The sequence below is a fragment of the Eschrichtius robustus genome, chromosome X (genome assembly GCF_028021215.1).
Source record: "Eschrichtius robustus isolate mEscRob2 chromosome X, mEscRob2.pri, whole genome shotgun sequence".
Classification (NCBI taxonomy): domain Eukaryota; kingdom Metazoa; phylum Chordata; class Mammalia; order Artiodactyla; family Eschrichtiidae; genus Eschrichtius; species Eschrichtius robustus.
In genome coordinates this window covers 1,459,727-1,473,452 of record NC_090845.1, presented here as the reverse complement: position 1 = coordinate 1,473,452, position 13,726 = coordinate 1,459,727, and the positions used below count along the sequence as shown (strand labels likewise).

Below are 13,726 nucleotides of genomic sequence, written 5' to 3'. Positions count from 1 at the left end.
ATTGTATATGTGTACCAAGTCTTCTTTATCCATTCCTTTGTTGATGGACGTTTAGGTTGCTTCCATGTCTTGGCTATTGCAAGTAGTACTGCTATGAACATTGGGGTGCATGTATCTTTTCAAATTAGAGTTTTCGTTTTTTTGCGATAAATGCCCAGGAGTGGAATTGCTGGATTCTATGGAGCTCTATTTTTATCTTTTAGAGAAACTGCCATAGTGTTTTCCACAGCGGCTGCACCAATTTACATCCCCACCAACAGTGCACAAGGGTTCCCTTTTCTCCACACCCTTGCCAACATTTATTATTTGTGGTCTTTTCGATGATGGCCATTCTGACAGGTGTGGAGCCTAAGTAAGGTCTAAAGCAAACATTGAAGGACTCACTTGACCTTGAGCTTTTCCTCGACTCGTCATGTGTGGTGTTCTGAGTAAGACAGCGACTTTGGTGGACGGGGGACAGTGTCCACTTCCTCTCTGTGTGCCCACAAAACGTGGTGCCGCTGGACACACAGTTGGCACTCACTGTTTACTCTTCACACTAACCGATGGTCATTACCTCTTGCCAACGTGAGAAGAAAGTCAGCTGTAACCTTACACTGACTGTTGTCTCTCAAAGTGACTGAGTTTTCTCACCGACCTTCATAGATCCTGCAGTTCTTACTGACATAAGTCATGACCGGTTTGTTTGTGAGAATCTTGGTTTTCTCTGTCCCTTTAAAGCACTCTATCATTCTTGTATTATAAGTATGAAACACATAACAGACTCCGGACACATAGTAAGAATATAAACTATCTTGTTGATAATTACAGATAGATGACATAGATAACAGATAGATGATGATAAGTTAGATGATAGATAGGTAGATAGATGATATAGATGATAGATGATTGATAGATACATAAATAGTAGATAGGTAATAGATGATGATGATGAAGATGATAGATACATAGATAATAGAGATAGATAGATAGATAGATAATAGAGATAGATAGATATAGATAGATATCATGTTGAAATGATAGTATTCTGGATATATAGGGTTAAATAAAATATATCATCAAATTTTTTTTAAAAAGCACTATATCATTCTTATAACATGAGTGCTGACATCATTTTACAAATTTCACTCTTTCCAGCATTGCCTCAAAGTCTACTTTATTTGTCTCTTTTTACCCAGGAGAAGCATTGCAGCTTCAAATCATCAACTTTAATTTCGAAACTGTGAAGGTTACGTGGAATGCAAGTGAATACTCTGGGACTAATTTGACATTCCTCCTAAAGTAAGTGCCCTGAGGAAGGGAAAACCATACCTATGGCTAAAATATTTCGTCTTCTAAGATGTCAGCAACTGGGAGGCCCAGGAAGTGAACGTGTGAAGAATCAGAAAGTGCAAGTGTGAATGTGTGTGCCCTCAGGCCTCACCACAGCTGCAGCCGCAGCTCCCAGACCTTCTAACGGAGTGATGACTGACTCACGCTCGAAACCACCTAGATTCTTTTTTTTTTTTTAAGTAGATATTTGATTATATCTTTTTTCTTTTTTTTAGTTAATTATTTAATTTATTTATTTTTGGCTGCGTTGGGTCTTCCTTGCTGCGCACGGGCTTTCTCTAGTTGTGGCGAGCGGGGGCTACTCTTTGTTGCGGTGCGCGGGCTTCTCATCGCGGTGGGTTCTCTTGTTGCGAAGCACGGGCTCTAGGCACGCAGGCTTCAGTAGTTGTGACTCGCGGGATCTAGAACACAGGCTCAGTAGTTGTGGCGCACGGGCTTAGTTGCTCCGGGGCATGTGGGATCTTCCTGGACCAGGGCTCGAACCCATGTCCCTAGCATTGGCAGGCAGATTCTTAACCACAAGGGAAGTCCCGCATCCGTTTCTTTAGTCATAAAGGAGATAATTCTTGGTCTCGTCACTGCTTGGGTTTGAGATCTTAAGGATGGAGTATAAGCTGGTCTCACGCTGGGTCCTATAGGCTTCTTCTTTTTTTTTTTTTTAAATTAATAGCTACTCTATTTATTTATTTATTTAATTTATTTATTTTTAGCTGTGTTGGGTCTTCGTTTCGTGCGAGGGCTTTCTCTAGTTGCGGCAAGCGGGGCCCACTCTTCATCGTGGTGCGGGGGCCACTCTTCATCGCGGTGCACGGGCCTCTCACTATCACGGCCCCTCCCGTTGCAGGGCACAGGCTCCAGACGCGCAGGCTCAGCAGTTGTGGCTCACGGGCCCGGTTGCTCCACGGCATGTGGGATCTTCCCAGACCAGGGCTAGAACCCGTGTCCCCTGCATTAGCAGGCAGACTCTCAACCACTGCGCCACCAGGGAAGCCCAGGCTTCTTCTTAATATTGCAGGGAAGCCTCAAAGATATACCCAATCTTGGGACATCCCTATTAAAAGTGTCTCCTGGAAGGGATAGTTAGGGAGTTTGGGATTGACATGTACACTGGTACATTTAAAAAGGATAACCAGGGACTTCCCTGGTGGTGCAGTGGTTAAGAATCCGCCTACCAACGCAGGGGACACGGGTTTGAGCCCTGGTCCGGGAAGATCCCACATGCCGCAGACCAGCTAAGCCCTTGCGCCACAACTACTGATCCTGTGCTCTAGAGCCCGCGAGCCACAATTACTGAGCTCGTGAGCCGCAGCTACGGAAGCCCACACGCCTAGAGCCCGTGCTCCACAACAAGAGAAGCCCCTGCAATGAGAAGCCCGCGCACCGCAACGAAGAGTAGCCCCCGCTCGCCGCAACTAGAGAAAGCCCGCGCACAGCAACAAAGACCCAATGCAGCCAAAACTAAATAAATAAATTTTATTTAAAAAAAAAAAAAAAAAGGATAACCAACAAAGACCTACTGTATAGTACAGGGAACTCTGCTTAATGTTATGTGGCAGCCTGGATGGGAGGGGAGACTGGATACATGTATATGTATGGCTGACTCACTTTGCTGTGCACCTGAAACTATCACAACATTGTTAGTCAGCTCTACTCCGATATAAAATAAAAATGCCTCCTTGAGTCAAGGGCTGGGTTACTCTGCAGGTCACTTACTTTCCTAGGGCGGCCGCAACAAAGTACCAAAAACAGGGCAGCTTAAAACAAGGAAAATTCAACCTCCCCCATCCTGGAGACCAGACGTCTGAGGTCAAGGTGTCCCAGGGCTGCGCTCCCTCCAGAGGCTCCAGGGGAGGGTCCTTCCTGCCTCTTCCAGCTTCTGGGGGCTCTAGGCGTTCCTGGGCTTGTGGCCGCGTCTCTCCCGTCTCTGCCTCTGTCTTCTCGGGGCTTCTCCTCTGTGTCTGTGTCTCTCCTCTTCTGTCTCTTAGAAGGACCCTGTCATTGGATGTAGGGCCACCCTCATCCAGGAGGACCTCATCTCAGACCCTTCACTGCATCACATCTGCAAAGATCCTATTTCCTAATGAGGTCCTGTTCCCAGGTTCCGGGGTTAGTATTGATACGTAGGCATGCCATTTGGAGGGCCACAATTCAAGCCCTACAAGATCCATTCAAGGCGTGTAAACATTTGAGAGAGGGGTACTTTTCTGTTTCGACAGGTCTTGCTGTAGTTGTAAGGGGAAGGGGGTCATTGAAGCGAGTGACATGGTACCTAATCTGAGTCAGTGACAGAGTCATGGAGCAAAGGAATGGCCCTTAAGATGTTATTTTTAAGATGCTACAGGGCTTCCCTGGTGGCGCAGTGGTTAAGAGTCTGCCTGCCAATGCAAGGGACACGGGTTCAAGCCCTGGCCTGGGAAGATCCCACACGCCTCAGAGCAGCTAAGCCCGTGCACCACAACTACTGAGCCTGAGCTCTAGAGCTCGCGAGCCACAACTACTGAGCCCACGTGCCACAACTACGGAAGCCTGCGCGCCTACAGCCCGAGCTCCGCAACAAGAGAAGCCACGACAATGAGAAGCCCGCGCACCGCAACGAAGAGCAGCCCCCGCTCACCGCAACTAAAGAAAGCCCGTGCACAACAATGAAGACCCAACACAGACAAAAATAAATAAATAAATACAATTATATATATTAAAGAAAAAGATGCTACAAAGCTGAATTTTCCTCTTTTTAAATCACAGGTTAAGCAGCAATGAGGCGTACAGACCATGCTCCAAGTATACCCTTCAACAAGGTTACACTGCCGGGTGCCTCCTGGAAGTAGAAAAAGATGCAGTTCTACATTTTTCCATCAGGAATGGAACTCAGCCCCTTCTCAGCAAGAGTTTGTGGATCAGCAACTACCGTACGTGCTTTGGTACCTTGAGGGGTGACTGTCCGTTTTGGATTAGGGTACGTCGTACAAAGGTGGTGAAACCCTCTCTCCAAAGATTCATGTTCTGGTCCGGACTTCTGTGAGGCAGTGTTTCTTTTTTCGGCCCCCTTTTTTGAGGGATGGGATGTCACAGGTGCATCTCAGAATCCCGTGAGAGCTATGGACCCCCTACTGAAAAACTCCCTCATAGACATTGTATAAGTCTCCTCGTGTCATAAAAAATTATCAGAAATTGGGTAGCTTACAATAAACATTGTCTCCCAGTTCTGGACACCAGAAGTTCCAAAGTCGAGATGTGGGTAGGGTTGGTTCCTTCTGGAAGTTCTGAGGGAGAATCCTCTCCAAGCCTCTCCCTCAATTCCTGGGAGCTGCTGGTAATCCTGGGCGTCCCTGGGCTTCTGGCCACATCCCTGCCGTCTCCGCATCCGTCTTCACGTGGCTTCTCCTCTGTGTGTCTGTGTCTCTTCTCTTCTTATAAGGACATCCCATATTGGATTAGGGCTCACGCTACTCCAGGACGACCTCATCTTAGCTTAAACAATTAATTACACCTGTAATGATCCTCTTTCCAAAGATTCTGAGGTGCTAGAGTCCAGGACTTCAAAGTGTCTTTTTTTCTGGTGGGACACAATGCATCCCATAACAGATACAGAAAAGTGTTTCAAGCAGTTTCAGAGAGCTCCTTCCATGAGACGCCTACGGGTCCTTGGAGAGCTGGCTAAAAGTTCTATTGTCAATGTACTAGAGACACGGAAACCCCAAATCTCATAAGGTGTTAGAGGAGGGATTGGAACAGTCAGAGGACAGTGAACCCAAGCCCAGTTACCACTGTAATGTTAGAGATGTGCAATGTTTATCTTTGTAGAGGTGTTAGTCACAATAGATGTGCTATTTCTCCTTCTTAGTGAAACCCAGATCCCTGAGTGACCTGAGCTTCCAGTGGCATCAGGGAGCAGTGACAGTGACTTGCTCTGACCTGTGGTACAAAGGTCTCGTGTATGAAATCCAGCACAAGAGCACCTTTGACACCGAGTGGCAGGTGAGGGCAGGGACGTCTTCTCAGGCCAGGTGTGCGTAAGTATCCCCAAGATGCGAACGATGGAGAAAGATGGAGAGACACAGAGACAAAGATATTGAGATTTATTTTAAGGACTTGGTCATGTGATTGTGGAGCCTGGTGTATGTGACAGAAGCAGGGGGGACTCATCCAAAAAGGGAAAAGACGGACAAATGGCTGGAATCAGTAGACTAGAATCACTGCTCATCAAAGAAATACACATTAAAATAGAGGGATGCTGGGCTTCCCTGGTGGCACAGCGGTTAAGAATCCACCTGCCAATGCAGGGGACACGGGATCAAGCCCTGGTCAGGGAAGATCCCACATGCCGCAGAGCAACTAAGCCCGGGAGCCACAACTACTGAGCCCATGTGCCGCAACTACAACTACTGAAGCCCGTGTGCCTAGAGCCCAGGCTCCGCAACAATGAGAAGCCCACACACCGCAACAAAGAGTAGCCCCCGCTCACCGCAACTAGAGAAAGCCCGTGCGCAGCAACGAAGACCCAACGCAGCCAAAAATAAATAATATAAATAAATTAAAGTTTAAAAAAAAATAGAGGGATACTGGAGTTCTCCTAAATAGCTGATCATAAAATGTGGCCATTTTTGATGATGTTGAACATCAGGAAACTCCGTCATGGTCCCCATTCTCATCAATTGATTCCCTTTGCAGAAATCAGTCCTCGGGGAATAATTCAAAATGTGGATGAGGCTGTATGCACAAAGACGTCTATCGAAGCATTATCTAAAATAAGTACATGGACTCAGGGGCCATCTGTGTGGCATACAGCGGGAGAATAGTCAAACAAATTATGGTACATTTATAATAAAAGATGTAAGAGCCATCAAAAGGTATTTTAAAGAATATTTAGTGATAAGAAGCAAAGTGTACATTAAATATTGTGTTCAATGAATACCATACCCCCGGAAGGAGAGAAATGATATCAATTTGTTAATGGTGATTGTATTTTGGAGCTAGAATAAAGACGGGTTTTAAGTGTCTTATTTTACCTGTGTGTGTGTGTGTGTGTGTGTGTGTGTGTGGTTTTGTGTGTGTTTTCTGAAGTCTCACATGTAAGCGTGCATTACTTTTTTTTCTTTTTTAATTAATTAATTAATTTTTTGGCTGTGTTGGGCCTTTGTTGCTGCATGTGGGCTTTTCTCTAGTTGCAGCAAGCGGAGGCTACTCTTTGTTGCGGTGCGCGGGCTTCTCATTGCAGTGGCTTCTCTTGTTGTGGAGCACGGGCTCTAGGCACGCGGGCTTCAGTAGTTGTGGCCCACGGACTCAGTAGTTGTGGCTCGCGGGCTCTAGAGCGCAGGCTCAGTAGCTGTGGCGCATGGGCTTAGTTGCTCCGTGGCATGTGGGATCTTCCCAGACCAGGGATTGAACCCGCGTCCCCTGCATTGGCAGGCGGATTCTCAACCACTGTGCCACCAGGGAAGCCGCAGCATGCATTACTTTTATATTCATAAGAAAAGTTACTTGGGAAATATAGCCAATATTTTATAATCACTGTCAATGAAGCATAACCCTTAAAAATTGTGAGCCACTATATTGTACACCCGTAACATGTAATACTGTACAGCAACTATACTTCTGTTTTAAAAAATTACTTTTTTTTAAAAGAAAGAACTTGGTAATTCTTCAAAAGCGTCTGTCATCATGTTTGTCATAACGAATTTTTTTTCCTTTTTGGAGGGAGGTGTAGAGGTACTGCCACATTTGTTTTTGCTGTTGTTTGGAGGATAAAGATCTGGACAGAGAGAGGAAGTGAAACAAGAGAGGGAAATCCTGCAAGGAGGAATCTTGTGTGACTCCCTGGTAGAAGATGAAAAAGTCTGGGTCAATCGTGGGTCATCGTGTCTCTTTTTCCCTCTAGTCCAAGGAGGCAAAAACCTGCAATGTCACGCTCGACAGTTTGGATGCTGAGAAGTGTTATTTCTTTCGGGCCAGAGTGAAAACGCTGGAGTCCAGCTACGGCTCTGACACATACCCAAGTGACTGGTCAGAGGTGATACACCAGCAGAGGGGCAAGCTAACAGGTAATGTCACGCAGCATTGCTGTACAACATGGTCCAGCACCCTACGTTGGGGGGAGGGTGGAATGGGGCACCTGAAAGCACGATGACCCCGAGTCCTGCTCCAGAGGTCACGGTGGAAGCAATTCTTCTTCTGGTTTCCATCATTATTGGACTAATTTTCATTTTTATTTCGATGAACATAGCAAGAATAATATGTCATTTATGAATGTGGTTCCATGGATACAGGTATAGATGCATAGAGAGATCTATAGATAAATAGGTGATAATGGATAGATTGATAGATGATAGATGATGATAGACGACAGATATAAATAGATGATAGATAGATGACAGATATAGATAGATGGATAGACATAGATGGATAATAGGTGATAGATAGATAGTTAGCTAGATAGATGGATAGGTAAGTAGGCAGATATATATCATAGATAGATAAGTAGATAGGTAGGTAGGTAAATAGATAGATAGATGATAGACAGATAGATGATAGATAGATGATAGATATGGATAGACCAAAGCAAGCCCTGATATCCTCAAATACCCCTGGCAGTGAGTTAAATCTACACTCCCTCCTTCCTAATGTTTGCCTGCCCAGTGTCACCGTCTCTCTTTCCAGGATATTTCACACCAAAATCAAGATTTGCTGACCCTGACATTTATAAAGGAAAAAAAAAAATGGGGGTGGCAGGGTTTGGAGTGTGATCTAGTATTATGTTGAAATTATCTTGGTAACTTACAGCCCTCATTCTGTTTTGCTTTAGATTTGTGCCGGGAAAACAGCCTTTTCCCAAATTTTATTTTAGTTGCTGGCATGGTCACCTTCCTGATAGCCTCCCTTCTCCTTCTGCCTTTGTGGAAACTACGGAGGTAAGGATGACCCTGCCAGAATCCTCAGACACACGGGCTTTGGTTCCAATATGTCCATGAATTGGGGGGAAAAAAAAGAATTGTCTGATATGATTATTTAGCTGAATATCACTTTCTCTATAATACACACTTTGCCAGTGGTATATGACAAGAAAATTGAGAGGGAAATAATGCCAAAGGTGCAGAGATATCTGCAGAATTCATTGACAAATATTCTCGTGGAGACAGTAGGATACAAGAATGCTCATTCCTATCAGAGCGTTACCTTGCTTCAAACACATGCCCCATTGAGCTGTGTCCTCCTGTCATGTTACAATGACAGGTACTTAAAACACCTTTTAATTTTTATTGAGATTTATTAAATGAGACAATTTGGTGAGTGACGTGAGAAGAACTGGACAAGAAGAAAGCTTGTCTGGTTTGTAAATCCATTTACCGATACAGCAAAACAATATTCTTTGAGACCATAGAAAGCATTTCAAAAATATGATATTAAATATTTCTCCCCATTAACCTTCCATGCAATAATTTAACAACCGCTATTTCCATCTTTCTTTAAACGTACTTGCGCCTGGGCCTTTTACTTCTTGATGATGTTTGGAGGAACTGATGCCCAGGGCCGTGGGTGCCATCTTTGTTTCTTAGGATGAGGTTTCCATAGCAACGACTGGAGTGCTGCATAGAGAAACATGGACCGCCATTCTGGACCACTCAGGCTGGGTCTGAGCTAGGCTAAGTTAGACGATTTCAAGGACGTCCCATCGTGGTTGGATACAGCATGCAGCAGCTCCCCTTAATTCTTGCAAATCGCCCCATATTTTCTTCAGTCTGCTCTCTCTTTGACCAGCTCAAACAGATGCCTGCAATACGGTTCTCTGCAAGGGAGTAGATGAAGCAATCAGATAAGTGTGTTGACAGGTGACATGTCTGATGTTTTTAATACAAAACTGAAATCACCCCTGAGGGAATCTGAGGAGTACACTTCTTGGAAAAAACTAACACTTGTCCTGTCCTCAAGGAAGTCCCTGTTCGCGACGAGTGGTGAAATCAACTGTATTATTTTCCTGGGGCTGCCATAACAAAGCACCCCAGACTGGGGGGCCTCAAACAACAGACATTTATTTCTCCCAGTACTGGAGGCTTGAATCTGAGGTCCAGGTGTGGGCAGGGCTGGTTCCTCCTGAGGCTTCTCTCCTGGGTGTGTAGACGGCCCTCTCCTCCCTGTGTCCTCACACGGTCGTCCCTCTGTGTGCATCTGTGTACTAATCTCCTCTTCTTTTAAGGACACCAGTCACATAGGGTTAGCAGCTTATTAGATGAGAACCTCTTAGGTTCTGTTCCTGGGGGCCTGCAAATTAAACTGACCAAAGACAGAGTAACATAAGAAAATGCATGTTTCTTTACTGATGTAATATTTTTAAGCACATGGAGATTCGTAGAAAGGAAGTGAACACCTAACAAGGCAGTTAATTTGGGGGCTTCTATACCATTTTAACAAAAGGTAATAATTTGTGGAAAAGGAAGACAAAGGAAAAGGGAGTTTGGATGTGGGTAAACTGTGGGAAGGTGACTAAGAAATGTGTGGGGGAAACTACAGGCAGATAAAGGTTGTCTATGTGGAAGCATCTTGGTGCCATCTCAGTGATGTGACTCATTGCCCATTTCCTGGTAAAGGAGAGGGGGGGCACCTTTACAAATGGAATTTTTTTTTTTTTTTTTTGTAAAGAGGGAAATTTGTGCTCTGCTTTTAGGTGGACGGAGGAGGGCAGAGGGCTTCTCCTGTCTCTGCTGTTTCTCAAGTGCCTTCACCACCAAATACACAACATCCCCAAGTGGCATATTTTGGGGTGGTGTATCCTGATCACCTTCATACCCCATGTCTATGACCTCATTTCACCTTAATTACCCCCTAAGAAGTACAACCTCCAGATACGGTCAGATTGAGGGGTTAGGGTTTCAAGCTATGAATTTGGGGAGGTGGGGACACAATTCAGTCCATAATGTCAATAGAAGTAGTGATTCCTAGGTAATAAGAATTGCTCTTTTGCAGAGATGGGCTCCATGCCCCTAACATCACATTCCTGGTGAGGGCTTCACGTGGATGTTGGGAGCAGGGTACCTGGGGGGATAGGAGTGGGGCACATGTTTTGAAATTGGGGACGCAGTTCCGCCAAGGTGTGCAGCCTCTGGGGTCAAAATCTGCAGCCATCCTGGGCCCCTCATGGCGGGGTGGGGGGCGGGGATCTGTCCTCCTGGACGTCCACAGCCCTGCTCAGGGGCGCCAGCCTGTCTGACCAGACTCTCCATGTCCATTTCAGGGTTAAGAAGGTTCTCATGCCCAGTGTGCCGGATCCGAGATTCACCTTCTCTGGGCTCTTTGAGTCGCACCAAGGTAACTTCCAGGTAAGCACCATCTCCTTGGGCATGAAAAACAGGCTTGCTTTGTGCTGTCCTAATATCTCCCCTATGCACCATTTAAAAACCCGCTTTTATTCCAGCGGCCTCTTTAGATGCCTGTGAGCCTTTTTGCATTTGAAAGCAGCAGCATGTTCTTTTCTCTTTGGGTCAGAGAGTAGATCCAAGGGCCTCCGAGGGTGGCTTCTCTTGAAATCAGCCCCAGAGATCAGTGGCCCCCCCTACGGGATTTTCCAGCCTAATCGCTTTCTGATCTCATCAGGAAGTTGTGTTCTTAATCTGTTCCCTCTGCAGGGCTGACAACAAAACCTACACTTCCTTTTTCAAACTTTATGGTTGTTATTTCATTCATGTGATAAATGCTTAAAGGGGGGCTGAGGAGGAGTTGGGAGGAATGAGAGAGAGGGGATCAGCACCCCCGTCCCCAGGAGATTGCCAGGCAGTGGACCCCCAGGCATAGATTTTATAGGACCCTGGGATCAGAGTTATGCCGGTTCCCTGCGGCTGCCACAAACTGCGGGGTTCAAAACACCATACATTAATCCTCGCCCAGTCCTGGGAACCAGACATCTGAGATCAAGGGGTCCCAGGGCCGCGCTCCCTCCAGAGGTTCCAGGGGAGGGTCCCTCCTGCCTCTTCCAGCTTCTGGGGCCTCCAAGCGTCCCTGGGTTTGTGGCCGCATCCCTCCCGTCTCTGCCTCCGTCTTCACGGGGCTTCTCCTCTGTGTCTGTGTCTCTCCTCTTCTGTGTCTTATAAGGACCCTGTCATTGGATGTAGGGCCACCCTCATCCAGGAGGACCTCGTCTCAGACCCTTCACTTCATCACATCTGCAACGACCCTACTTCCAAATCAAGTCCCATTCCCAGGTTCTGAGGGTTAGCACTTGGGCATATCTTTATTTTGGAAGGGATGCACTATTTAACCTTCCACAGGAGCAAGGTGAATTTTAAAACTACTTAGGTGTAGGAGAGGGGACAAAAATGGAAAGAAAACCCACAAAAACATTCCTCTATCCTGTTAAGTTTTGTCCCTGATGCCTGCAAATTAAATGGACAAAAAAAAAAAAAAAAAAAAAGAAAAAGATTAAGAAGAGAAAAGGTTTATTTTGTATGCACATGAAAACAAGTGAAAACCCCCAAGAAGTAGTTACAGACCCGGGGGGTGATGTGCCATTTTAACAAAGGGTGATAGAGTGTGGAGGAGAGACCAAGTAAAAGAAAAGGGGTTGGGGACTTGTGGGTGGCAGGCAAGATATGAGAAGGTAACTAGGAAATGCATGAGAAATAAGGGTTCTTTAGTAAGATTTTATGCAGACTCAAGTTCTCCCAGGTGATAAGTGTCGTCTCTGGAGTTGGAAGGGTCAGGGTGACTGTTTACAAATGTACATTTCCTTTCCAAAAGGGACATTTATGCCCTGCTTCTAGGGAGGATAAACGGAGAGCAGAGAATCCTCTCTGCAGCGGTTCATTCTCCATTGCCTTCAGCTGAAAATAATCCTTGTGCCAAAGCGGCATATTTGGGGGTGTCCCAGTTCCTTTCAAGGGAGAGGAGAGGGGGTTACAGCAGAGTTTAGGACAGGAAATCGGAAGTTTTTCAATACTTGGGGCTGGAAGAAGGAGATGGGGGAGGCTGGGCCGGGGAAGGGAGATGTCATAGGGGACAGAGGAGTCACCCGTGGAAGACAGTCCCGTGGAACACCCTATTCCAGATGTGCTTCCGGCCAGCATCAGGAAACCCCAGGGCACTTGTTAGAATTCAGCATCTAGGCCTCCTGGACCTGCTGAGTGATAATCCTCCTTCTGAAAAGTCACCCCCATCTCAGAGAACATACCTGCGGGGTGGTGGTGGGGGGAGAGGAATCTGTGTTTCTTGTTTTGGGTTCCAGAAAAGCCCTTCAGGCAGTCCTCATGTGTGAGGAGTGACCACAGGCCAGCGCTTTGAGGCTGATGACAAAAGACAGGTCTGAAACCACAAGCTCTATGCCAAGATGCTAAACATGAGAGCTTTTTTGTTCTGCTGGGGGTGGCATCCCCTCCGGAGGGAGGCTGCCAGGGTCCCGGGGATGCACGGGCCCCGAGGGGAGGGCTTTGCTGCACGGAGCCTGAGTCACGATGTTTCATCCTGGCAGGAGTGGATCAAGGACACGCAGAATGTGGCTCACTTGAATAAGATGGAAGATGGGGAGCAGGAGTCCATCCCGGAAGAGGCCGCGGTGGTCCAGCTGGCGGAGATGCCCATGACAGCAGTGACGAGCCCTGTGTACCGGCAGACAGAGGAGGAAGAGGCCACCGGGGAGCCCAGCCAGCTCCCTCGCCAGCCCCCCCAGGACGGCGAGGTGGTCTCTCTCGGGGATTTTACGTTTGTGACGAGTGACAACTCATACGTCAGGTTCTGAGGGGGTGCAAACTCAAAAGCCAACATCAAAATCTACGTTGACATTGTAGGACCCAGGACAACATCTCAGGGACTAAAAACCACTGTGAAGGGAACTCCCCAGAACCGAGGATGCTGGTGTCTGGGGTCACCCAACACCCCAACCATCCAACCAATGCATCCCATCCATGTCGATATGCAAGGGCTTGAAGGCGGATTCCCTATAGGTGGCAGACTGTTGGTTGGGCTTGTTCTTGCTCTCACCTGGCACGTTGTCACGGTTCACTTAAATCGTAAGGAAGGACAGCCAACGGCCTGAGACCACCTTCCTTCGCATGTGCCCACCCAGTCCTGCCCTTTCGCCATTACTACTCGCACCTGAGTGGTTCCTCAGATCTTTTGCTACGCGGCACACGTACCCAGCAGGTGAGGCACGGCACCCCCAGGTACAAAAGGAATTCTGCGTTACCAACACCAACCAGCCACCCGGCTCTTGCTCCAAAAGGGAAAAACCCTCTTTGCAACCACTGAGGCATTTTATTAAGCAGACTCTGTTTTAATTCCTGAGTCCACACTCAGGACATCACTCCTAAGAGGTATTTGAATGTAAAAACCCTGCATGAACATTTGAAACATTCCCCGCTGAGTGTGCATTATTATTATTTTTTATATTGAAATAAAAAAAATGTTGGCATGAGAA

The 13,726-nt window shown here is 46.6% G+C and overlaps 1 protein-coding gene across 1 annotated transcript; it reads left to right on the top strand.

Moving 5' to 3' along the window:
- The first annotated feature begins 323 nt into the window (after positions 1-323).
- On the top strand, positions 324-13,048 carry CRLF2 (cytokine receptor like factor 2). Its single transcript, XM_068534094.1, has 8 exons — positions 324-339; positions 1,179-1,281; positions 4,075-4,238; positions 5,174-5,307; positions 7,208-7,370; positions 8,132-8,237; positions 10,556-10,640; positions 12,782-13,048. The coding sequence occupies exons 1-8, from the start codon at positions 324-326 to the stop codon at positions 13,046-13,048; spliced, it is 1,038 nt and encodes a 345-aa protein (XP_068390195.1).
- The last annotated feature ends 678 nt before the right edge of the window (positions 13,049-13,726 follow it).